General features: G+C 42.7%; 1 protein-coding gene across 1 annotated transcript in view; it reads right to left on the bottom strand.

The window, feature by feature from the left end:
* Nucleotides 1-26,701, bottom strand: part of LOC140388146 (diphosphoinositol polyphosphate phosphohydrolase 3-beta-like) — a 91,329-nt gene that overhangs the window by 17,365 nt on the left and 47,263 nt on the right. The window contains exons 2-3 of the mRNA XM_072471865.1: nt 13,985-14,095; nt 4,831-4,875 (exon numbers count right to left, since the gene is read on the bottom strand). Coding sequence (XP_072327966.1) covers nt 4,831-4,875; nt 13,985-14,095 — 156 coding nt within the window. The remainder of the gene's footprint in view (nt 1-4,830; nt 4,876-13,984; nt 14,096-26,701) is intronic.

Below are 26,701 nucleotides of genomic sequence, written 5' to 3'. Positions count from 1 at the left end.
TCTAGAGAGTAAAGAGGGCAGCAGAAAGAGGGGTTGACCGAGGGGTAGTTGGATGCCAGACATCATAGTTGCAGACAAACTAAAGTGGACATAGGAGGATGTCCCAAGATGGACGAATGTGATGTACCATGACAGCAGATCTCCTACTAGGAGTGGCCACAAACAAGAGGATGAGGATGGAATGCAATTAGTAAAAGAAAATAATAAATTTGACAGGACATATTCTGAACAGTAGGAGGAAAAGAGTAGTAAAAGCCGGTAACAACCACATGGGGGAGACAGTGGCCTAGTAGTAATGTCAAGAGTCGAGAGCTTTTACAGCATGGCAAGAGGACCTTCAGCCCATCCTGTCTGCTTTGGCCATTAAACACCCATTTACTCATCCTATTTTCCAGCACTTGGCCCGTAGCCTTATATACTATGGCATCTCAAGTGCTCATCTAAATACTACTTAAATGTGGAGGGTTCCTGCTTCTACCACCCTTTCAGGCAGTGAGTTCCAGCTTCCAACCACCCTCGAGTGAAAAGTTCTCTCACATCTTCTCTAAATCTCGCTGCCCCCTGGTTATTGACCCCTCTACAAGTTCCTTCCCATCTATCCATCCTACCCCGCCCTTCAACTTCGTGACCACCAATAAGGTCCCTCCTCGGCCTTCGCGCTCAAAGGAAAACAACGCCAGCATACTAGTCTCTCTGGATAGCGGAAACGCTCAAGCCTAGGCACGATCCTGGCAAGTCCCTTCTGCACCCTCGCCAGTGCAATCACTTCCTTCTTATATAGTCTGTGAACACAGTAATCCAGCTGTGGCCTAACCAGCATTTTATACAGCTCCATCACAACCTCCATGCTCATATATTCTATGCCTCGGCTAATAAAGGCAAGTATCCCATTTGTCTTCTGAACCACCTGTTAAGAAGTATCCCATTCTTGCCTTCTTATCTATCTGTCCTGCTGTCTTCAGGGATCTATGATTGTGCACACTAAAGTCCCTCTGCTCCTCTGTAATTACTCAGATATATACCCATACCTTGTTAGTCCTCCCAAAATACACCATTCGTGGTTAAATTCCATTTGCCACTGTTCTTTTCATCCATATTTTCTCCGGCACTCCGTGCTGGCACTTCAATGCAACAGCCCCTCTCCTGTGAATTTGGGATGTGGTAGACTACATGTGGAGGATGTTCAGCTATCATTCACTGGACTAGTAATCCAGAGGCCCAGGTTAATACTCCGGGGACAAGGGTTCAAATCCATTAACAGTAGTTGATGAAATTTAAATTTAATTAATAAATCTCAGTAACGGTGACCACAAAATGTTCACGGATTGTTGTAAAATCCCACCTGGAAACCTGCCATCTTTACCCGGTCTGACCTACATGTGACTCCATCCCACAGCAATATGGTTGACTCTACTGTCCTCTGAAATGACCTAGCAAGCCACTTAATTCAAGGGCAATTAGCGATGGGCAACAAATATCCACATCCCAGGGAAGAATAAAAAATATCAAATCATGAAAGTCCATAACTAAGAAAGAAAAGAACTTTAATAATGTGTGGACCAGAGAAATTCAAACTGAATTTAAAATGAAGTACTTGTGACTAATTTAGTAATTTAAAAAAATACAATGACAACTCTATGTGGAATGTGGTAGATATAGTTTACAGTGTCACAGAAGAAGCTAGCTGGCAAAATTCAAAGGTCCAGGACATAGAGAACGGCAGACGGTCAGATGTGGTGACAATGAACAAATATTTCTCAGTCTAGCTGGCTAATGGGTGCCACATGGGTCCAACCAACAGAAATATACAATTTAAAATTTGGTAGAAAGGATGAAAATCCAAGTTTACAAATACCAAACAGGGCACTGTAGCAAACCAACAGGAATAGAGGTCTTTGGAGGAATAGACCATTCAGGCCTTCGAGCCTGCTCCCTAATCAATAAGATCATGGTTGATATGGCTGTGGTCTCACTCCACTTTGTCAACTACTCCCCATAAACCCTCCACTCCCTCGATCAAAAATCTTTCCAACTTAACCTTGAAGAAATTCTTGATGGCACGGTAGCAGTGGTTAGTACTGCTGCCTCATTTTCTCCCACAGGCCAAAAGATGTACAGGGTAGGTGGACTGACCATGCTAAATTGCCCCTCAGTGAGAGGGATGTGCAGGTTAGGTTATGGGGTTGCAGGGACAGGACGGACATAGATCGGTGCAGACTCGATGAGCTGAATGGCCTCCTTCCACACTGTAGTGATTTTATGACTCAGCCTCCACTGTTTTCTGGGGAAGAAAATTCCAGACTAATGACCCTCAAAAAAAATCTAATTTCAAAAAACGGTGGACCCCTCAGTCAAACTGTGTCCTCCTAGGTCTCATCTTTCCTGCAAGGGTAAACATCCATCCTCCCAGTATCTATCAAGTCCCCCCAGGACCTTGTATGTTTTCATCAGATCACCTCCCATTCTTCTAAACTCCAATGTCACTAGGCCCAACCTATTCAACCTTTCTTCACAAGATCCCAGGAATGAGTCAAGTGAAATCTTCTGAACTTTTTCTAATACAATTATTGACCTAAACTGTAATAGGATGACTAAAACTATACAGTATGCCCAGATCTGGTCTCACCAAAGCCTTGTACAGTTGCAGCTGAAACATAAGACTTTTATATTCCATTCCCCTCGCAATAAATGTCAGCATTCCATTTGCCTTCCTGCACACTAACGTTTTGTGATTCACGTACCAGAATGTATAGATCCCACTGTCGCACTGAGGTTTGCAATCTGTCACCATTTAAATAGTATACTACTTTTCTATTCTTGCCAAAGTGGACAAGTTCAGATTTTCCAACATTATACTCCATCTGCCAAATTTCTACCCATTTATTTAACTTGACCATATTCCTTTGCACCCGCTACCTCCTCCTGACAGCATAATCAGGCAATTTAGCTTTGGATCCTAATTGTAAATAGTGGAGGCCAGAGTATTGGTCCTTGTGGCACTCCACTTGTTACAGCTTACCAACCTGGGAAAAAAAAGACACATTTAGCCCTACTGTTTCCTGTTAGTAGGATAAAGGGATTGATTAGCTAATATGGTTATCCCACCTCCTCACCCAAATCTTATTTGGTGTAGTAACTTTTGATGTGGGACCTTATCAAATGCCTTTGGGAAATCCACGTACAGTACATCTACAGGTTCCCTTTTATCCACCTTACTGCCTCAAAAACACTAAAAATTAGTTAAACAATTTCTGTTTCACAAATCAATATGGACTTAATTTTTAAAGTATCCTGCCTAGCCTTAGACCCATTAAAGTTGATCACAGAAGGATGGTTAGGAGAATGGGCAAATATGATTTAACCCAGATATTAAAAAAAAGAAAAGAAAATGGACATATATACATAGTAGATATGAGCAGGAGGAGGCCTTTTGGCCCTTCGAGCCTGCTCCGCCATTTATCACGTCCATGGCTGATCATCCAACTCAATAGCCTAATCCTACTTTCCCCCCATAGCTTTTGATCCCATTCTCCCCAAGTGCTATATCTAGCGGCCTCTTGAATATATTCAATGTTTTAGCATCAACTACTTCCTGTGGTAATGAATTCCACAGGCTCACCACTCTTTGGGTGAAGAAATGTCTCCTCATCTCTGTCCGAAATGATTTACCCTGAATCCTCAATCTGTGACCCCTTGTTCTGGACACCCATCATTGGTAACATCTTCCCTGCATCTACCCTGTCTAATCCTGTTAGAATTTTATAAGTCTCTATGAGATCCCCCTCATTCTTCGGAACTCCAGCGAGAACAATCTTAACCTAGTCAATCTCTCCTCATATGACAGTCCCGCCATCCCTGGAATCAGTCTGGCAAAACCTTTGCTGTACTCCTCTAGAGCAAGAACATTCTTCCTCAGAAAAGGAGACCAAAACTGCACACAATATTCTCAGTGTGGCCTCACCAAGGCCCTGTATAATTGCAGCAATACATCCCTGCTTCTGTACTCAAAACCTCTCGCAGTGCAGGCCAACATACATACCATTAGCCTTCTTTACGCCTGCTGCACCTGTATGCTTACCTTCAGCAACTGGTGCACAAGGACAGCCAGGTCTCGCTACACACTCCCCTCTCTCTCAATTTACACCCATTCAGGTAGTAGTCTGTCTTCCTGTTTTTCCCCACTAGCCCAACCTGTCCAGATCATGCTGTAGGATCCCTGCATCCTCGTCACAGTTCACCCTCCCACCCCAACTTGGTATCATCTGCAAACTTTATGATACATTTAGTTCCCTCATCCAAATCATTAATATATATTGCGAATAGCTGGGGTCCCAGCACCGATCCCTGTGGCATCCCACTAGTTAATGCCTGCCAATTTGAAAAGGAACCATTAATTCCTACTCTTTGGAATTCTTGAAGAGAAACATACTCAGATGTAAAAACTCAGATGTAAAAACAATGGTTAAGTTACATCGAGAACAGTGTGCAGTTTCTGGTTCTTCACCCTGGTGAAAGTCATTCAGAAAGATAATTCCAAGAATGAGCTGCGTGAGGTAGAAAGGCTGTTGTGCTCTCAAACTGAAAATTGTGGAGAGACTTGATAAAACTGTTCAAAGTCAGAGGGGTAAATATTGAATTTCTTACTAGTGGAGAAGGCACAAGACCATGCTCTTAGGATAGCAGTAGATACATGAAAAGCAAAGGTTAGATGAAATGGTCTGTCTTAAAATTATGAAAGCGTGGTTTATTTTATGTAGTGATCAATAGTCAGGTAAAAATTAAACAACATTTAGAAATGTTTAAAACGACACTCAAAAGCGACAAACTCACCTCAAATATCCCCAGTAATCTTCCCAGCTTTCCTTTCACACCAGCCTGCATAAGAAAAAAATTGAATAATCCATATCATAGATTTCTCAAAAAAAAAGAAATTAAGATTCTTGAAAAGGAAAGAAAATCTAAGATGGTCAAATTGGGAGTGTAGGTCCAGAACAGTTTGTTATTTGGGTGGAATATTTCAGTCTCCACCTGAAGCTCAGCCAGTATAACTACATTAAATTATCTGCTGGCATTCATTTAGCGGACTTCAGGTCAGGTGGCAGTGGATATACTAAAAACTAGTCCTAGTATTTCAGTTATGGTGGGGAACAGGCAGCAGTCTTCATGATCCATATGCTTGCTGGACATGCATGTGTGTGACATTGGACAAGGACAGGGAATATTCGTCACCACCGATTTTAGTCAATCAGACGAGGGAACAAATCTTGAAGTGCCAACACTGTAGAGCATCAATCAGCACTGCTGGGCTCTTCGGGGCCATCTCAAATATCCTACTCATCAAAATAGCTCATTTTCATGTAGGAAGGAAACAGTGGTGAGTGTACCTCAGAATTATACTACCAGCAAATTCTAATTTGGCTTTTGTAGCTTTCTGACGCTAACCATTGTCTGGTGAGAGTACAGTAGAACTTCTTCCTTCCACTATGAGGCATAGGTATTCCATAGCCAACAACTCCAAAGCCTTCATTCCAGGGCAATTTTTTCCTCCCTCTTCAAAAAACTGGACGAACCCATTTTATTTAATACTGGTGACTTTTCTAGTCTCCATGAACATTCACAAATTAAATATACATAGTACATACAAATCAATTCAAGACCAACATCACTTGAGCCGGCAATTATGATATTGCACCAATCTACTATGTTTAAAGGCATTATATCATTGCAAGTGGTTGGTGAGGGAGCAGTGACAATTCTACAGCAAGGTTTTATACATTTAAAGAGTTCAATCAATTTCAAACAAGAAAAATCACAAAATTATAGATGCTTACATTCCCCCAATCATAGGAGAGGAAACCATTTCAGCCAATTAACCATTAAGTAGTTCTAGAATTAGTTGCTAAACACCCAAACATTCCGTACAGATCGATAGCTGGTGTGAAAGACAAGGGAACATACAACTGGCCAATTCCCCCCCCCCCAAACAAACCAAACCAGTGAATGAGAACTTTACGCATCAAGTCACAAGAAATGGCCCATATGCAAAAATTGTTTGGCACCAAGTGTTTCACCCACCTTAAGTCACCACTGCATCCACTGACAGATAGCCATTCACTCCACCAATGGCACACGGACTACAAGTTATTTACTATCTACAGGGTGTACTCAAGAAACTTGCCACGGCTTCTTTAACATCTTCCAACTTCACAACTCCTACTAACAGGAAGAGAACACAATCACTCATCGCCACAACGTTGGGTCGAAATCCTAGCACTCCCCACCTAACAGCACTGTGGGAGCACCTGCAGAACTACAGTGGTTCAAGGCAGCGGCCCACCAACAACTCCAGAGACAGCCAATAAATGCCAGCACAACCCATGTCAATAATGACTAGAGAAAGGAACATATTTCAAGCAATAAGGCAGCCAGGAAAATGCGGTACCTCATTTGTCAGAGCAAGAGAAAAATGGTTATCCTTACTATTTTGATTCAGACTAAAATATACACATCTCGTAGTCCTCAACTTAAAAAAATTCATGCAAAGCAATTTGTGCATTATCCATAACCCAAGAAATATTTTCTACGACCCTTTCAAATAGCTTGAATACATATCAGCGAAATCCTGTAAACATGGTGTCAGGTCCAGGCAAGTGCTGCATGCTGTGAACACAATCAGCTACTACCAGAATAGTCCTCTCGGATTTGCTGCCCCAGCAAGATTACAGAACGGTTTCTTATGCAGCTCAAATGTTGTGACAACTGAGCAGCCGATTATCAAAACACACACACTATTGTGTAAACATGTTTGCCATATATATGGAGGTTTATATTTTTGCTGCATTACATTTTGTTTTGATAAGTAACTATCCAGGGTATACCAAAGGCTTTCCTACATCCCTCGTTTTCATTTCATCATAACCTTCCCAGAATTCAGGGTTACATTCGACTATACTGTACCAATCCAGCCACTTTTCCGGTTTGCTTTACACCCATCCTTGGTGCCCTACTGTCGATTAAGCCAAACATGCATGAACTGCTTTGCACCAGTGTTAATCCGTAGCACTATCCAGATGAAATTAGACAAAAGCTAATTCCAAAACCACAGCATAAATTTTCTCAGTCTTAATGGGAAGGATCAGTGAGAGTGGAATCAAGAGAATGCTGAGCTAGAGTACACACACACATTGAAAATAGTAGGAGCTGAATGTTTGATTTTAGTGATAATTTGGAGCTCCTCTTATTTTTTGTAACTATAAAGTTTTAATTCTGACTTCTGTACATAGCAGAAATGCATGACCACCATCTTGGGCCAATGCATCCCAGGTGTGAGAAAGGGGGTCTGGATTTTACATGTGAAGTTGCCACCCATGGACCAGAGTGACTCATTAAGAGGGTGGTGGCGGCCATGCTTACATTGCCATCATCGCCCTCTTGTTGCTGAAACTACTCTGCACTATACAGAATGGGGAGGCGGTGACGTAGTGGTATTGTCGCTGGACTAGTAATCCAGAGATCCAGGGTAATGATCTAGGGACCTGGGTTTGAATCCCATCATGGCAGGTGGTGGAATTTAAATTCAATAAAATATCTGGAATTAAAAGTCTTATGATAACCATGAAACCATTCTCGATTGTCGTAAAAAACATCTGGAAATCGGTCATCCTTACCTGGTCTGGTCTACATGGGACAGACCCACAGCAACGTGTTGTGGTTGACTCGTAAATGCCCACCAGAATGGCCTAGTAAGCCACTAAGTTGTATTCAACTGTTATAAAAATAATAAAACCGTACGGACTATCTGGCATCGACCTAGGCACCGGAAACAACAATGGCAAACTCAGCCCAGTCGACCCTGCAAAGTTCTCCTTACTAACTTCTGGGGGCTTGTGCCAAAGTTGGGAGAGCGGTCTCACTGACTAGTCAAGCAACAGCCTGACAGTCATATACTCACAGGAATCGTACCTTACAGACAATGTCCACTCCTAGGTATGTCCTATTTCACTGGACAGACCCAGCAGAGGTGACGGCACAGTGGTATACAGCCAGGAGAGTTGCCCCGAGTCCTCAACATCAACTTATGAAGTCTCATAGCTTCAGGTTAAACATGGGCAAGGAAACCTCCTGCCGATTACCACATACCTGCCACTATCAGCTGATGAATCAGTACTCCGGATGGGGGACTTCAGTGTCCACCACCACGAATGGCTCGGTAGTACCACCACAGACAGAACTGGCTGAGTGCAAAAGGACATCGTTGCTAGACTGGGACTGCAGCAGGTGGAGAGGGAACCAACATGAGGGAAAAGCATACTCACCAACTTGCTTGCTGCAGATGCATCTGTCCATGACAGTATCCATGGAAGTGACCACCACACAGTCCTTGTGGAGACAAATTCCCGTCTTCACATTGAGGATACTCTCCATCATGGTGTGTGGCACTATCACAGTGATAAATGGGATAGACCTCGAACAACAAGACAGGACATCCAGGAGGCGCTGTGGGGCATCAGCAGCAGAATTGTATTCAACCACAATCTGCAAACTCATGGCCTGGCATATCCCCCACTCTGCCATTACACCAAGCAGGTATCAACCCTGGTTCAAAGAAGAGTGCAGGAGAACATGCCAGGAGCAACACCAGGCATACCAAAAAAAAGTGTCAACCTGGTGACGCTACAACACAGGTCTATTTGTGTGCCAAACAGCATAAGCAGCAAATAGACAGGGCTGAGCAATTCCACAATGAACACATTAGATAGAAGCTCTGCAGTCCGACCACGTCCAGCTGTGAATGGTGGTGGACAATTACACAACTCACTGGATGAGAAGGCTCCATAAATATATCAATCCTCAAATGATGGAGAAGTCCAGCACATATGTACAAGGACAGGGTTGAGGCATGGCCAGAAGTGCCGAGTGGATGATCCATCTCAGTGTCCTGCGGAGGTCCCCAGCATCACAGATGTCAGTCTTCAGCCAATACGACTCACTCCACATGATATCAAGAAATTGTTGAAGTCATTGGATACTGCAAAGGCTATGGGCCCCGACAAAAGACTTGTGCTCCAGAACTTGTTGCAACCCTAGCCAAGCTGTTAAGAGTACAGCCACAACATTGGCATCTACCCGGCAAGTGGAAAATTGCCCAGGTGTGTCCTGTACACAAGCAGGACAATTGCAACCAGCCAATTAATGCCCTATCAGCCTACACTCCATCATCAGGGGTGGCATGGGTCATCAGTGCCATCAAACAGCACTTAATCTGCTCAGTTTGGGTTCTGCCAGGGTCACTCTGCTCCTGACCTCATTACAGCATTGCTCAAACATGGACAAAAGAATGTCACGGGCGAGGAGAGAGTGACTGCTCTTGACATCAAGGCAACTTTAAACAGAGTCTGACATCAAGCAGCCCTCGCTAAACTGGAATCAATGGGACAGGGGGGAAAACTCTCCACTGGTTGGAGTCATACCTGGCACAAAAGGAAGATGGTTCTGGTGGTTGGAGATTAATCATCTCAGCTCCAGGGCATCACTGCAGGAGCTCCTCAGGATAGTGTCCTAGGCCCAACCATCTTTAGCTGCTTCATCAATGACCTTCCTTCCTTCACAAGGTCAGAAGTGGGGATGTTTGCAGATGACTGCACACTGTTCAGCACATTTGTGACTCCTCAGATAATGAAGCAGTCCATGTCCAAATGCAGTAAGACCTGGATAATATCGAGCCTTGGACTGACAAGTGGCAAGTTACCTTCACACCACACGAGTGCCAAGCAATAGCGATCTCCTATAAGGGAAGATCTAACCATCGCCCCTTGACATCCAAGGCATTACCATTGTTGAATCTCCCACAAATCAACACACTGGGGGGTTACCATTGATCAGAAACTTAACCTTGCTAACCATAGATCTGTGGGTACCAGAGCAGATCAAAGGCTAGGAACCTATGGCGAGTAACTCATCTCCTGACCCCCAAAAGCCTCTCCACCATCTACATGGCACAAGTCAGGAACGTAATGGAATACTCGCCACTTGCCTGGATGAGTGCAGCTCCAACAACACAAGAAGCTCAACAGCATCCAGGACAAAGCAGCCCACTTGATTGCTCCCTCTGCCACAAACACTCAAACCCTCCACCACTGACGAACAGTGGCAACTGTGTATGCCATCTACAAGATGCACTGCAGTAACTCGCTAAGGTCCCTTAGACAGCACCTTCCAAACTCATGACCATCTAGAAGGACAAGAGCAGCAGATACCTAGAAAATCACTCACCACCCCGACTTAAGAAATATCACCGTTCTGTCATTGTCACTGGGTCAAAATCCTAGAACTCCCTCCCTAACAGCACCGTGGGTGTATCTACACCTCAGGGACTGCAGGGGATCAAGAAGACAGCTCACCACCACCTTCTGAAGGATAACTAGGGATGGGCAATAAATGCTGGCCTAACTAGCGACACCCACATCTTGGAAATGAATTTTTAAAAAGATTGTGTAACCAGGAATCTAGTTCTACAAGTAATCAGTCTGATAAACTGTCAGCCAGCACCCAGACAGGAAGATGGTAAAGAGCAAAACAAAGAAAGTGATTCTGCAATACAATAGTATTCTACCTTGCCATAATTGACAAAATCAGAGTGATGTTTTTATGCCAGTGAGTACCATCATTTGTTCAAAAAACATCTTGCTCAAAATCAACATCACTTGCAATTGTGAATATTTTATCTCCACTACCCATCCCACATATCCTTTTGCTCCACTTCTGCTCAGGAGGTTAGAACTGTGCCTCTTGCAGGGGACCTGCAGTCCAATTCGTTTTACAGTCTGATCTTGAGGGACCAAGAATTTATAGGTATCACTTTGCTTCAAAGCTGTACCATCATGTGAATACGCCAGCATTGTAGCATTTCCCTTGTGGTATTGGATAGACATCTTCATCATGTCACTTTGTCCAGGAGATCCAAGCTTTACCTGGCACACTACATGGAATCTGCCATCATCTCAAACATTGTAACGGCAGCCTTTTACCATTTATTACTCTGCTCTTTATCACTGGATAGCACTTCACAATGATTTACAATGTAGTAGGACACTCAAGCCAGAGTTGTGTAATTTGTTGCTCCTATTCTCTGCTAACATGCTGTGTTTCGCTTCAAAACTTGGTTATATTCATTTCCATCTCCAGTCGTCTGGTGTCACGCTTGATTTCTCTCTCTCTCTCTCACTTGCCCTCTCTCTTTCTCCCACCCCCCATTCATCTCTCTCTCTTTCTCCCCCCCCCACACCGTTCTCCCTTTCTCCCCCCCACCCCGTTCTCTCTTTCTCTCCCCCCCCCCCCACCCCGTTCATCTCGCTCTCTTTCTCCCCCCCCCCCCTCCCCCGGTTAAGTTTATTAAAATCACCATTCTGGGTGGCTTCAAGTACCTTTCCTTCTATTTTACTGAAGAGCAGCAATGATTCCCATTTCCTTCAGATGAAATGTTAAACAGAAACCCCATTTGCCCCCTTCCATGGTCACAAGAGATGCCATTGCACTATTGAAGAAATTCTCCCTGGTGTCCTGGCTAAAGGCATATCTAGTCACAATCACACTGATGTTTGTGGAACCTTGCTACATTTCCTAGGCCGGATGCTTTGTGATACGAAGTTGCGAAAGGTAATATACAAGTGAATCTTTATTCTTTCTACCTTATGGACTAAAATTGGACTTCATTTAGGACATCTGAACACAATTCCAGGACTATTTTACCATTAAGGTATGTGATCTTGGAGTTACTGGCTGGACCAGCATTTATTGCCCTCGAGAAGGTGGTGGTGAGACACCTTATTGAACCACTGCAGTCCATGTGGTGTAGGCACACCAACAGTGCTATTAGGAAGGAAATTCCAGGATTTTGATCCAGCAACGGAGTGAAGGAACAGCGATGTAGTTCCAGATCAGGACAGTGTGAGGTTTGTAACCCTACTGGCAAATACAGATCCACACCTTAAAAGCTTCCTTATATCCAACTATAACTCGGACAAAACAAACAGAGCTGGCAAATAAGTACCATTTGTCGGCACAAAACACAGATCAAAGGAACAACCACATTTTTCGAAGTTACACTCCGCATTTCAGTTACTGAGGCAATTCAATTGTCACGGATTGAAGATTACTGGATTTTCAATCTAAGTAAAAATAGCGCTCCCCCCCCGCCCCCCACAAAACGCAGACTAATTAGATGGTAATAACACCAGGAAACTATGCACTTTTATTTGGGACTGGTTGGTAGCAATTCTACCTTCTTTACTCAGAGCGGAACTCTACAACAGAATAGCATTTAAAAGGAGAGTTAGACATGTACTGAAGGGAGGAATAATGATATGCTAATAGGCCAAGATGAAGTCATGAAATAAATAGGGCAGAGGTTCATATGGAGCAACAGGAGAGCAATTGGATTGAATGGTCAGTTTCGCTGTTGCAAAGTCTAAAGAATAGAAGTACTTTTTCACAATTTGTCAGTGTATCTCCAAGTCTCTTCCACTGCAAAACATCTCTAACAGCCATTACAGTATAAAATACTAACAAACAATGATCATTGCTCCTGCCACAATTGATGCTTCAAGTTTGCAAGTGCACATTTTCCTCCCAATACGGATATCAAGACTTGTACCATCCCCAGCCGAGAGAGTTCTTGCCTCCCTCAGTTTTTCAACCTTATTGTCTCAGGCTTTTGAAACTTGTGCAATCTTGAATTAGTAGTGTGTTATTAACTTATCTTTCTCACTCCTTTCAACCATGGTGCATCAAAAATTATTTGCTTCGGAATTTTGTACATTTAAAATTTAAAAACTGACGCTGCTCCAATGGAGTGTGAATTCTCCCCGGGAAATTTGTAGCCTCTTAAAAAACAGCAAGTTGTAAAAGATAATTTACACAGTTGTCCAATTTTCTGGGGGAAAAAAAGGAGCAGAAATTCTACAGTAGGCCTCTCAATCAAGCCTATAAGTTTAGAATTCTAAGAAGAAAAAGTGCCTGGAGTTGAAAGAACACCAGGACATTGCTGCATCACATCACGGTTGCTCACATCAAGAAATCCAAAGATAGGAATTCTGCTTAAATGGCCATTTTCTCATCAGGATCCCAAAACTCTGCCACCGTAGGGAAGGCAAGAACACCTAGCTCAACAAACTTACCCACAGAAATAATTCAACCTGATATACGATAACACTACCAGTTACCTTCACACAAAGAGAAGCTAACATACTGAATGTGTTGGGGTTAATACAAAATAAATTGGTGTCAACAGTTTGGGTGGAATGCCCAGCTGGAGAAATTCAGGAGCATGATTTCAGCAATCAAATGACATGTAATCCTGTAACCCTCAGAATGGAGTTTGCTGAAAGGTAGGATTTCGAGATTGCTCCGCGTGGCAGGCAGGATGAACAGCTGACAGATTTCAGTGGACAGAGCACTTTTAAAGACCCAGTCTGAAGCATACCAGCAGCAGATTTAAAACTCTCCATCAAGTTTGGCACTGGCTTTTGAATTATTCAATGAGTTAATCACAGGATTAAGCAAAAGCTTAACTCAGCCATGGCACCCATTTTGACAGTTGTCAAGTACTCGTCAAAGTAATCAGACAAAGACACAGAAATAACTGGCTGGCGAGGCTTATCTAGTGGGTAGTGAAATACAACATAAACCCATCACAGCCACTAATCAGATAGATGGAACAGGGGAATAAATCTACAAAATATATCATTGCCAATTTACAGGCCATGTCATTTAAAAATAAATGGGTGGATTATTGCTGTACATCTTAGCATGTAGCAAGACAAAACAAATCTTTTTAGACCACATATCAAAAAGGCAGGTTGCAATACAAGTGCTAGCATTATAGATATTCCCATGTTTTCAAAGGGTAGATTTTTTAAAAAAGCAAAGTTTACCAAAGATAAAGTGGCAACATGAGGCAGAAAAGTTTAAGGGATTATGTACCAACCTCTTCATAAACTTCCCTCACTGCTGCACTACCTGGCTCCTCATCGGGCTCCATTCCTCCACCTGGCACAATCCATTGGTCAGGATGACGACTACTACTGACTAGAAGCACCTGGGAGGAGGAGGAAAATAACAATTTTACCACTTATGCTCAATTACAAATTATAACACTCCTGAGCTGCTTTGCCGATTCCTGGGTACGCAAAACAAAATGCAGCGTATAAACACATACTTTACAATCTGCAAGTCAAGTTATCCAGCACTTTAAATTTCAGGAAACCAAAAGTTTAAATCTGGTTCAGTTCAGTCCAGATTGGTTACATGTATAGTCTAGTGCAGATAGCTTAAAATTGGAATTAACCAATAGTAAACCAAGAGGGTCAAAATGAAAGTTGGTTTAGAAGGCCTGTATGGTCATCACCTTGCTGTATTGGTTGTGAAATATGGATGACTCACAGCCATCAAGCTCAATTCCCGTTTGCGCTGTGGGGCATTATAGGTGCGTCCTGCTAAGACAAAAATCATGAATGCAGCAATTCTCAAAAGCAGAGCCCTGTTAGCACTCAAAAGTAGTTCTGTTAATTCAGACATGTCTGCAGGATGGAAAACAAAAGACTTTCTGGATGGTGAAGTAGCCAGGACAAGTTGTCTGGTTGGACACCCAAAGCTCCATGTCAAGGATGTAAGTGTGACATGAAGGCTCTAGACATCGATTAACACACCTGGGAGTCACTAGCTGACAGAGGAAAACACCAATACCTCCTGTGGGCTGGTGTGCACCTCCACAATGAAGTGGCTACAGCAGCTAAGCAACTGACATCCAGTGCAAACAACCACCCAGTCAATTGGTGGCTTCATGTGTGGCACTTGTGGCAAAACCTGCCTCTCAAGGTTAGTCTTCTTCAATCTTCAGCAGTGGTGCAGTGCATGAAGACACCACACCTGAAATAGATGTTTTTGCTGCATGTCCATCATCATTGGTAGATGGAGGAATGCCAGGGAAAAAAAGAGGGGGCAAGATGGGCTTTACATTTTTTAACCAAATTCCAGCTCTGGAGAAGGCACAAGGGTAGCAGGCATGAAAAGCATACGTGATGCACTGGTACACAAAGCTCTTGTGGAGTTGAGACAGAGCATGTTGCAAGAACATAGGGATCTTTGTATAGCTAACCACTGGAAGGCTTAATGTCGCTACAAGATACAGAACACAAAATCCTCAGTTCCATCAGAGATTAAGTACACCTTTACAAGCAATTATTGGCTTTAGGTTCATATCACAGTGCTGAGAAGACTTTCAACTGCAGCATTAATAATATTGTTATGAGCCCATCAGCGAGTTTTGACACCACCCACAGTCAACAGCCCTGGGAGGTAGAAAAATACACAAGCAAGACAGGAAGCCACTTGATAAGTCTTCTCCTTAAACCCATTTAAGACACTACTGGAAAACCTTGCAGAACTGCCCCTTTTTTCTTCAAATGAAAGCACGAAGCTGGCAGACGTGCTGACAGCAATGAATAAATAATAATTTGAATCCACTGTTACAATTGCAGTGACAACCTAACCCCCATTACTTACTCTGTAGTAACTTACACGGCACTTCTAACACTGAAATAATATCCCATGGTGCTTTGCAAAGAGTGTGAAAATGGTCACAGGAGAGTTAGGAAAGAAGGGCTGAATACAACACTCAAGTGGAGTTTGAGAGTGTGTTTGTAGATGTGTCCTGGAAGAGAATTCTAAAATACAGTGGTATGATATTGCAATCGTAGGTTGTCTGGTAAACGAGGTGGCTGGCACAAAAATATTGACTCTGAAAGCTGGATGCAAGGTTTCAGGAAATACATAGGAGGGATATAGGAACCTGCGGCAAGATTTTGAAATGAATGGTCAGTGAAGACAGGCTCAAGATCGTGAGCAAGACTTGGTCCTGGATGAAGGAATTCAGGAAGTGACTGTTCGATGGATGAAAGAGAGATTTTTGTGCTAATTATCAAGTCTGAAACAAGACCTTGCATTGCAGCTCCATGATGTCAAATGCCTGCAAGTCTTTGTTACGCTAACACTAACCAATTCTCTACAATCAAACTTGTAGTGACTGGATTCAAATTGGAAACAATATTGATCTCAGTGAACTTTACAACCATTAATTATGCAACATTTTAGGATATCTCTGTGGTTGAAATGATGGGAGTGGGTGGGGATGCAGCAGCAGGGAGACCTTAGGAGGATATTTTCTTAGCAGGAAAGTGAAATGGAATATTCCAAAATGAAAGTCAGCATATTAACATACAATGAGGAGCAGGCCGCCCGGCCATTCGAGCCTGCTCTGCCATTCAAGATTGTGGCCGATCTAATTTAACCTTTCTGCCTAAGCCCGATAACCTTTAACTCCCTCCCTTGTTTAAAGATGTTCAAAGACTCTACCTCAATCACCTTCGGAGAACAGAATTCTGAAGTTTCACAAATCCTCAAAATGTTTTTCCACATCTCTGTCCTAATGAGCGATCTCTTATTTTTAAACATTGACTCTTGAGTTTTGTCTGCCACAAGAGGAAACATCCACCCTGTCAAGTCCCCTCAGGATCTTGCAATGCAAGTTACTTTAACTCATTTAATAGCTCATGATAGCAAATGTGTTGAAGGCATACATGTTTCATAGGCATATACGAACAGAGTAATTTGAACCCACAATCGAGGTGAAGCTCAGGTCAAAGCAGATAGTGATAAATAATCAGTCGAATATCAGGGCACTACAAAAAGTGACTGCCCTTTCGTACTCCTCAGACTGAGGTCTATACCACTTGTGCCAGCTCATCTTCCCCCCCCCACTTCCTGCTCTGTCCTCAATACCCTGTAAATGATTCCCCTTCAAGTATTCATGCAATTCCCTTTTGAATGCACTACTGAAACTGCTTCCAACAGGTTTTCAGGCAGTGCATTCCAGATCACAACTTCCTGAATAAGAAAAATGTTTCCCACATATCCTACCCGGTTCTTAGATTACCTAGATTCTTCCTCTCAGTACAATTCTCCATCACGGAAAGTTTCACTGGTTTAGTCTATCACAATCATACGAAAACCATCAACATTTCCTTTTAACCTTCTCTGAAGAACTCCAGCTTTTCCAGTCTCAACTCCAGCTTTTCCAGTCTCTCCACACAAGCTGCGCTGTCAGCCATTGTTTAGTTGGTAGCATAAAGTCACCTTGGAATCAAGTCCCATTCCAGGGCTTGGGCACAAGAATATAGACTGGCACTTTGATGCAGTGCTTGGGGAACATTGCACTGTCAGAGGCACTGTCTTTCAGAGGGGTAAATCAATGCCTTGCTCAGATGGCTGCACAAGATCCCATGTTACTATTTAAAGTGGAGAATGGGTGTTTTCCCTCAAATCAACATCACAAAAATTATCTACTCAGTATCACATTTCTGGTAGTGGGATCTTGCTGTATACAAATTTGCTTTTTAAAAAGATATTCTTTCACATGATGCAGGGGCCACTGGCACTCCAGTATTTATTGTCCATCCCCAATTGCCCTCGACAATTAGCGGTGAGCTGCCTTCTTGAATCACTGCAGTCATGTGGTTCCCATGTGTACACCCAGACTGCTGTTAGGGAGGGAGCTCCAGGATTTTCACCCAGCTACAGTGAAGTAACGGTGTCATATTTCCAAGTCAGGATGGTATACGATTTGGAGGAAAACTTCCAAGTGGAGATGCTCCTTGCATTTGGTGCTCTTGCCCTTCTTGGTCAGGGATGTGGGAAGTGCTGTTGAAGGAGCCTTGGTGAGTTGCTGCCTTGCTTCCTACATTTGCCGTGCAGTCACTGGTAAAGTCACTCATTAACTGTAAAGCACGCGAGATATCTGGTGAGTGGGAAAAGCACCACATAAATGGAAGCTTTTTCTTTTATAATGAATTTCCTCGCCCCTGGTACGCTGGTGGTAAATATCGTAAATATCTTCGGAACCCTCTCCAATTCGAGGATATCCTTCCTAAAACATGGTATGTAGAAGAGCTCAGGCCTAATGAGTGATTTATAGACGTTCAACATACAGTTCTTGCTTCTGTACTCTATTCCTTTATTAATAATGCCCCAAATTTCATGTGCTTTAAACAGCTTTCTCAGCATCTCCTGCCGCCTTCAATGATTTGTGAACATAAAACTTCCCAGGTCTCTTATCCCTGCACCACCTTGCCGTTCCTCATTCTTCCTACCAAAACACTGCTCTACATTAAATTTGATTTGCTGTTATGTTGGCCATATCAGTATGTCCTCTTGAAACCTTCATAGTTCCTTCACTATTTTCTACATTCCCAAGCTTTACATCATCTGCAAACTTTGAAATGGTGCCAATGATACCAAAGTGCAGGCCATTAATATCGGTTAACATTTCCTAACACCAACCCCTGTGGAAGACTATCCTCCAGTCTGAAAAACATGACGCTTTATCACGCGCCTTTTGAAACATGCTCACAGAGAAAAACACATTACCTTCCTCAACACTTAGAAGTTAGTCAAACATGATGCCTTTAACAAATCCATGCTGGACTCCTAATTCTCAAATACCAATTAATGTATCCCAGGGTTTATTCTGCTCTTTTTATTAGGCAAACCGAGGATTGTAAATGTTCCACCCCTCTGACACAACCAAAGATGATTTGAAAACTGTGGTCCAAGCCTCTGTGCAATTTCCAACCTCACTCCACTCAGTATCCCAAGAGGTGTACCACCCAGACTGGACAGCTTTTCCAACTTTGAAAACTGCCAACCTTAAGTACATCTACATTTTTGTCTTGTCCAATATTATTTCTACTTCCTTTATGCGATGAAGGCAGGGATTTTAGATGTATACTGTATTTCATGTATCTAGCGCAGTAATGGTCAAAAGCATGGGTTAGTGTATGCATCTACTGCAGTAAGGTTTTCAAAAATCGCTGGTTTAAAGGACAGGCAGACATTGGGGCTACAGAAGGGATAATTAAAGCATTGGAAAAGAAAGATCCTTCATTCCTACCATATGTAGTGCTTACCTAAATAGGGCTAATGGAATTTTGTTTATAGTGTTATGGGCCAGGGTTTAGAGAACCCCAAAGTGTATCATGGAGTTCACCTGACCCACAACTTTTAATAGATTGGGGAATGGGGTGCACACGGCCCACTCTACAGGTGTGGTACAGCAGAAACGGAAAAGTATTTTTAAAAACAAAACAATGTTTATTCTATTACCTCAAGTTAACCTTTTTAAAATATAGTGAACATCTTAGCAACCATTAATTAAAAACACCTTTTACCAGAAGCACATCAGATTAAAGTCACTACTGTTATTAGTTTTAAATAACCAGGATCAATTTACAGTCTTTAGATTACAGAGAGAGACTCTAATACACCTTCTGGCTGTGACTGCAGCTATCCAGCTCTGAAAACAAAACTATAAAACACTCTGCAGCAAACAGCCTAAAACGAAAGTAAAAAGCTGACAAGACAGCCCAGCTCCACCCACTCTCTGACATCACTGCAGTAATAAACACCCATTTCTTAAACGTACTCTCACGTGACACTCTAGTTCACACAGCTGTAGTGCAGACATAGTAATTGACCTTATCAACTCTGGATTTCCTGGGTAAGAAGCAGCACAAGGTTCTGTTCTTGATTTTTTTTTTCTTTGTTTCTTCCTTAAAATGTGGTTGTGAGTTTTAGATGTGGATAGGAACTGGTTTGGTGCATTTGCTCAGATTTCACTGGAGGGTAACCATTTGGGCAAGGTTGGGACTTGACTGCCAATCCCTTTAAGACCATAAACCAGAATGAGTCAGTGTTCAGAAGAGGAAATAATTGTGCGGGTGCTGCAAAGCAGATGGTTCAATAAAACTATAAGTCTTTATCTGGATGTTTTGTTGATTGGATCATAAGGGCTGGATCATAAGGGCAGAACCTATGACTCACCAAGCATATTGCATTTTATCAAAGGCTGCCTCACCTGGGTGGTGATTCTAGTGATACTTTGAACAGGCGGGCCATACTATTCTATGTAACACAACCACCAACAGGTTGTTTAGGGAAAGTTTGATATGGCATGTGTATCACAGTGACATTTATATACACACCCATTTATAAACACCATTTTTTAAAAAGGTACTCTCACATGACACCTCCCCCCAAGAAAAAAAGCCCCATCAACTTCAAGATAGTTTCATTTTTCACCTTTTCACTATCCTTTAAGAAATGCACACAGTAAATATACTTTTTCGTTTCAAAAAGCACACACAAACAGGTATAATAATATAGTCCATTTTTTCTTTTTTTTCTTTCTCCAACGGAAATCCTTCTCGATTGACAGTCTCTTTGAACAAGGTCTCTGCATGATCCATCCGTTCCTCTATGTCTCGGCATTTCTCTTTAAAGTCAGATACTTCAGTTCAATCTGATCACAGTCCCTTGTAATTCTCCAACGCAGGAGCATTGGTTATCACAGCTTTCAGGCAGTCAAACGCCTGTTGAAAGTCTGCTGTCCACTAACATTTTCGACGTTTCTTCAGCAAGTCCATCAGTGGAGCAACCACGCTACAAAACCTTTGCACAAATGTTCGATCAAATCCACTCATGCCAAGAAATCGCATTATTTCCCTTCGTATTGAGCTTATCGGAAAGTCCTCAATAACTGTTGGTTTCACATCCCGTGTGACCATTCGACCCTGTCCGATTGTATGGCCAAGGAAAAGGACTTGGGCTTTTCCAAATTCCCTTTTGGTTAGGTTTATCACCAAATCCGCCTCCTGAAGTCGATCGAATAACTCCATCAGATGTTTTAAATGTTCTTTCCATGTCTGGTTGAAAATTACCAGATCGTCGATGTATACCGCCCAATTGGGTAATCCTGAAACAACTGTTAGTTAACCGTTGAAATGTGGCTGGTGTGTTTTTCATGCAAAATGGCTTAACTTTGAATTGGTATATACCATCTGGAGTCACAAAAGCTGAAATCTCCTTCGCCCTTTCGGATAAAGGTACCTGCCAGTAACCACTAAGTAAATCCAGTTTGGAAATAAAAGCGGATTGTCCCACTTTCTCAATGCAATCCTTCAAACGTGGGATAGGAAAAGAGTCCGTTCTTGTAACTGCATTAACCTTTCTATAGTCCACACACATCGTTGGGTACCGTCTGGTTTAAAGTCTGTATGGACGTTGTTTGATTGGAACAGCATTTCCCACATCTACATCATGTATAGCCATTTTAGTACTTCCCAATTTAGCTCTACAAACGTGCCCATGTGATATCAATAACTCTTTCAGGTCAGTCCGTTTTTTCTCTGGAAGGTAACTCAACAATTCATCCCAATTGTCAAGAACATCCTCATTTTCCAATTTAATTTGAGGTATGTCAAATTCACAGTCATCTGGATTTGGTTTGTCACTTTGAGTTAGAAATCATTAAAACCGCCTCCTTTTTCTCTCCTTCCCTTTCAAAGTACCTTTTAAGCATATTCACATGACATACTCGGTGAGTCTTCCTTCTATCTGGCGTTGTTACCACATAATTCACCTCACTTAATTTCCTTTCAATCTGGCAAGGTCCACAAAACCTAGCTTTTAAAGGCTCACTTACCACTGGTAACAACACCAAAACTTTATCTCCACTGGCAAAACTACAAACTTTGGATTTCCTGTCCTATACCCGTTTCATCACATTTTGTGCAACTTTTAAATGTTGTCTAGCCAATTCACCTGCTCTATTTAATCGTTCACTGAAATTTGACACGTAATCCAATAATGTAATTTCCGATTCCTCACTCACCAATTTTTCCTTAATTAATTTAAGTGGTCCTCTTACCTCATGACCAAAAATTAGTTCAAAAGGACTGAATTTGGTTGACTCATTAGGTGCATCCCTAATTGCAAACAGTACAAATGGAATTCCTTTATCCCAATCCTCTGGATAATCGTGACAATAAGCCCTCAATATTGTCTTTAATGTCTGATGCCACCTTTCTAACGCTCCCTGCGATTCTGGATGACACGCAGTTGATTTAAATTGTTTTATTCCTAAGCTATCCATAACTTCTTTGAATAACCTGGAAGTAAAATCCGATTGTATTTCTGTGGGTAGTCCATATCTAGTAAAGAATGGCCTCTGGAAATCTAGAAGACACATCCATTATAGTCAAAAGATATTGATTCCCACTTTTCGTTTTAGGTCCTACGCAATCAATTAGGACCGTTGTGAAAGGTTTCTCAAATGCTGGAATGGATATTAAGGGCACTGGTTTTATCACTGCTTGAGGTTTCCTATCACTTGACATGTGTGACAGGATTGACAAAATTTAAACTACATCTTTATGTAGTCCAGGCCAATAAAAATGTTTTTGGATTTTAGCTCGAGTTTTTTTTATTCCCAAATGACCTCCCACTGGTAGCTCATGTGCAACTCGCAACAGCTCCCTTCTATACCCTACCGGCAATACTGCTTGATGAACTTCTGCCCACTTTTCATCCGCCTGCATATGTACAGGTCTCCATTTTCTCATCAAGACATCATTATTACATTAATAACACTCTGGTATACTCTCAGATTCCTCTTCCGTGTATGCTTTCTGATATTTATTTGTTGTAATTCCCCCAATTTTCCTGAACTAAAAATATCCGCCTCATCCTCTACCTGTTATTTTCCAACCACCTGATCAAAATCGTTTCTGACAATTGCACTTCAACGTCATCTTCACTCTTTGATTTCTCCTCTTGTCTTAACCTGTGACTTTGCGACCTTGTTACTACACAATCCGGAAAAATCCCAGGATATTCGTCCTTCAACACTCCTGTGGTCTGATTTTCCACTGGCTTATCGACCACAGTAGGCATCACTCCTACCTGCAATCCAGTTATAACATTACCCAAGATAAACTGTATTCCTGGAGACCAGATAGTTTCTCTATTACTCCTACTACCACTTCACCATTCTTCACTGGACTTCCCAACCTTACCTTATACAATGGAACATTACTCTTCTCACTCTGAATTCCACATATTACCACCTTTTCTGGCAATATTCTCCCCGAACTACATAATTCCTCATCTCTTATCATCAAAGGTTGACTAGTTCCCGTATCTCTTAAAATTCTGACGTCTTTACCTGCTCCTCCTGATACACGAGTAAACTTTACCCGCACAAGTAAATTCTTTAAAGAGATCTGGCACCTTCTTATCAATCACCTCTTGATCAGGCTGTACAATCTTTTGCACCTATTTCGCTTCACTTGGGCTTTCCTTTACCACTTTAACAAACCCCACTGTCTTATCCTATTTTACCACATCAGCCTTCCCAGTGCTTTTCTTCAACCACTGTGACTTTACATGGCCTAGTTTATTACAGTGAAAACATTTGAAACTTTTCATTTGTCTTCCACCCTCCTGGATTTCTTTTTTAATCTGAGGTACACTCTCCTTATTAACTCCCATCAGATAATCTTGACCTCTACCACTTGGGTATTTCTCTTTTCCCCAGTTTCTATCCCTCACAGGCTGAAACTGATGTCAGAAACCAAGTTTTGATTTATGAACTAATTCATAAACATCTGCCATTTCGGCTGCTAATCTCGCAGTTTTAACCCTCTGCTCTTCTACACGAGTTCTCATTACATCAGGAATTGAATTTTTAAACTCCTCCAAAAGTATAATTTCTCAGAGAGCTTCATATGTTTGGGCTATTTTCAAAGACCTTATCCACCTATCAAAATGACTCTAAAACTCCATGTATGTTTGACCAGGTTCTTTCCTTAACTTTTGAAACCTTTGTCTGTAGGCTTCAGGCACTAGTTCACATGCACCCAAGATGGATTTTTTTCACCTCTTCATACGTCTCAGATACCTCCTCTGGTAGTGATGCAAACACTTCACTAGCTCTATCTACCAACTTTGTTTGAATCAGTAATACCCACATGTCCTGTGGCCATTTCATTTGTTTAGCTACCTTCTCAAATGAAATGAAAAAAGCTTCTACCTCCTTCTCAAACCTTGGCAATGCGTTGACATATTTAAATAGATCCCCACCAAGCCTTCGGTTATGACGCTCAAGCTCATTACCCTCATCACTATCCTCAAACTGTACGTTTCCCTTTACATCTGCCAATTTTAATTGACTGTCATGTTTCATGCCCATTTTCCAAAGTTCAAATTCTCTCTTTTTCCCTTTCCTCTCTATCTCTTTCCCTTTCTTCTCTCATTCTCGCTCTTTTTCTTTTTCCTCTATCTCTTTCTCTCTCTTTTTCTTTTCCCCTCATTGCTTATTCAAGCTGCTGTAATTCTTTCTCATGTTCCAGTTGTTTAATCTGTAACAAAAGTTTTGCTATTTCCAAATGAGTCAAACTGTATCTCAGGCAACTTTAAATGCTTAGCCACCGCCATAATTACCTCATCTTTTCGCATTTTGTCAGGTAATGTTAACTGCAATGTTTTTGCCAAATCTAACAGTCTGCTTTTAGCCTCTGTCCGCAAGTAACTGCATGTGACCGTCTCCACCCCCAAAAACTTCTGAGCCTCTGAAAGAGCTATTGTCCACAACACACTCCTTACTATACCGAAATACCACACCTGAAAAGCACCCACAAAATGCTCACCCCTCACTGTCTTTAAGTTCACAAAGCCAATCCAATAGATAGACTTTTATCCCGGACGAGCCCCCAATTTCTTATGGGCCAGGGTTTAGAGAACCCCAAAGTGTATCATGGAGTCCACCTGACCCACAACTTTAAATAGATTGTGGAATGGGGAGAACACAGCCCACTCTACAGGTATGGTACATCAGAAATGGAAAAGTATTTTTTAAAGCAAAACAATGTTTATTCTATGAACTCAAGTTAACCTTTTTAAAACATAGTGAACATCTTAGCAACCATTAATTCAAATACAACCCCCAAAGAATACAACACCAAGTAATCCTTTAAGCTTTCCTTTTAACATCCATAAGACTTAAAACACCTTTTATCAGAAGCCCATCAGGTTAAAGTCACTACTGTTATTAGTTTTAAATCACCAGGATCGATTTACAGTCTTTAGATTACGGAGAGGGACTCTAATACACCTTCTGGCTGTGACTGCAGCTATCCAGCTCTGAAAACGAAACTAAAACACACCCTGCAGCAAACAGCCCAAATCAAAAGTAAAAAGCTGAGACAGCCCAGCTCCACCCACTCCGACATCACTGCTGTAATAAACACCCATTTCTTAAAGTACTCTCACTATAGGTACTTCTATACACACCGATTTATAAACACCCATTTCTTAAAGGTACTCTCACATGACAATAGGAAAAACGTTTGTTCTCTGGTGCTTAGATAATCGAGTAGTGGTTCACGTTAGTAAGATGGTCATCATCCAGTTAGTGGTATAGAGATGTAGTTAATGGGAATAGCCAGGGGCTGAAGTAGTCAGATGTTGAGTTTCAGTTTAGATTTTGCGTGAACAGAATAGGATCTTTTGCCAAATGTTGGGAAGTTAAACAGTAGTTTGACACAGGCAAGAATCTGTAGGATCGCTCTCTTTCACCAAGATACCGCTATACAGCAATCATTCCTGTGTTTGCTAACTGTATTCAAAAGCAGATTTTGTCCAAATATGAGTTTTGCTTGATTGGGGATAAAAAGATAGAAGCTAGGGTTAGTGCTATTGTTAAGCATTGTTTAACTAGTAAATGTAGGTACTACTGGGCCGCCAATGCGACAATGGTGCGCTAGTGGGTGATGGAGGGGGAGGGGGCTGCATGGAAGAGGCTGGAGACGGCGTCCTGTGTGGGTAAGAGTCTGGGGGCGCTGGCAACGGCGCCGCTGCCGCTCCCTCCAAGGAGGTATACCACGAGCCCGGTGGTGGTGGCGGCCCTCAAAATTTGGGGGCAGTGGAGGCGGCATACGGGGGAAGTTAGGGCCTCGGCGTGGACCACATTACGGGGGAAACCACCGGTTCGCCCCAGGAAGAACAGGTGGAGGGTTTTCGGGGTGGCACAGGGCAGGGATACGAACGTTGGGGGGACCTGTTTGTGGACGGGAAGTTCGCGAGCTTGGGTGAGCTGGAGGAGAAGTACGGGCTCCCCCCGGGGAACACCTTCAGGTACTTACAGGTAAGGGCGTTTGCCAGACGGCAGGTGGTGGAATTCCCACAGCTACTGCCACACACAGTACAGGACAGGGTGCTCTCGGGGGGTGGGTGGGAGTGGGGAAGATCTCGGAAACTTACCAGGTGATGCAGGAGGAGGAGGAGGCCTCGGTGGTGCAGTTGAAAGGTAAGTGGGAGGAGGAGTTGGGAGAGGAGATTGAAGAGGGGACGTGGGCAGATGCCCTCGGGGAGGGTGAACTCTTCCTCTTCATGCGCGTGGCTAAGCCTCATTCAGTTTAAGGTGCTGCACAGGGCACACATGACCGGGACAAGGATGAGCAGGTTCTTTGGGGATGAGGACAGGTGTGTTAGGTGCTCAGGGAGCCCAGCAAATCACACCCATATGTTCTGGGCACGCCCAGCGTTGGAGGAATTTTGGAAGGGCGTAGCGAGGACGGTGTCGAGGGTGGTAGGACCCAGGGTCAAACCGGGCTGGGGGCTCGCAATATTTGGGGTGGCAGAGGAGCCGGGAGTGCAGGAGGCGAAAGGGGCCGGAATTCTGGCCTTTGCGTCCCTGGTAGCCCGGCGAAGGATTCTCCTTCAGTGGAAAGATACGAGGCCCCCAAGCGTGGAA

This window comes from Scyliorhinus torazame, chromosome 13, assembly GCF_047496885.1.
Source record: "Scyliorhinus torazame isolate Kashiwa2021f chromosome 13, sScyTor2.1, whole genome shotgun sequence".
NCBI classification, from domain to species: domain Eukaryota; kingdom Metazoa; phylum Chordata; class Chondrichthyes; order Carcharhiniformes; family Scyliorhinidae; genus Scyliorhinus; species Scyliorhinus torazame.
This window is presented reverse-complemented; position numbering and strand designations above follow the sequence as displayed.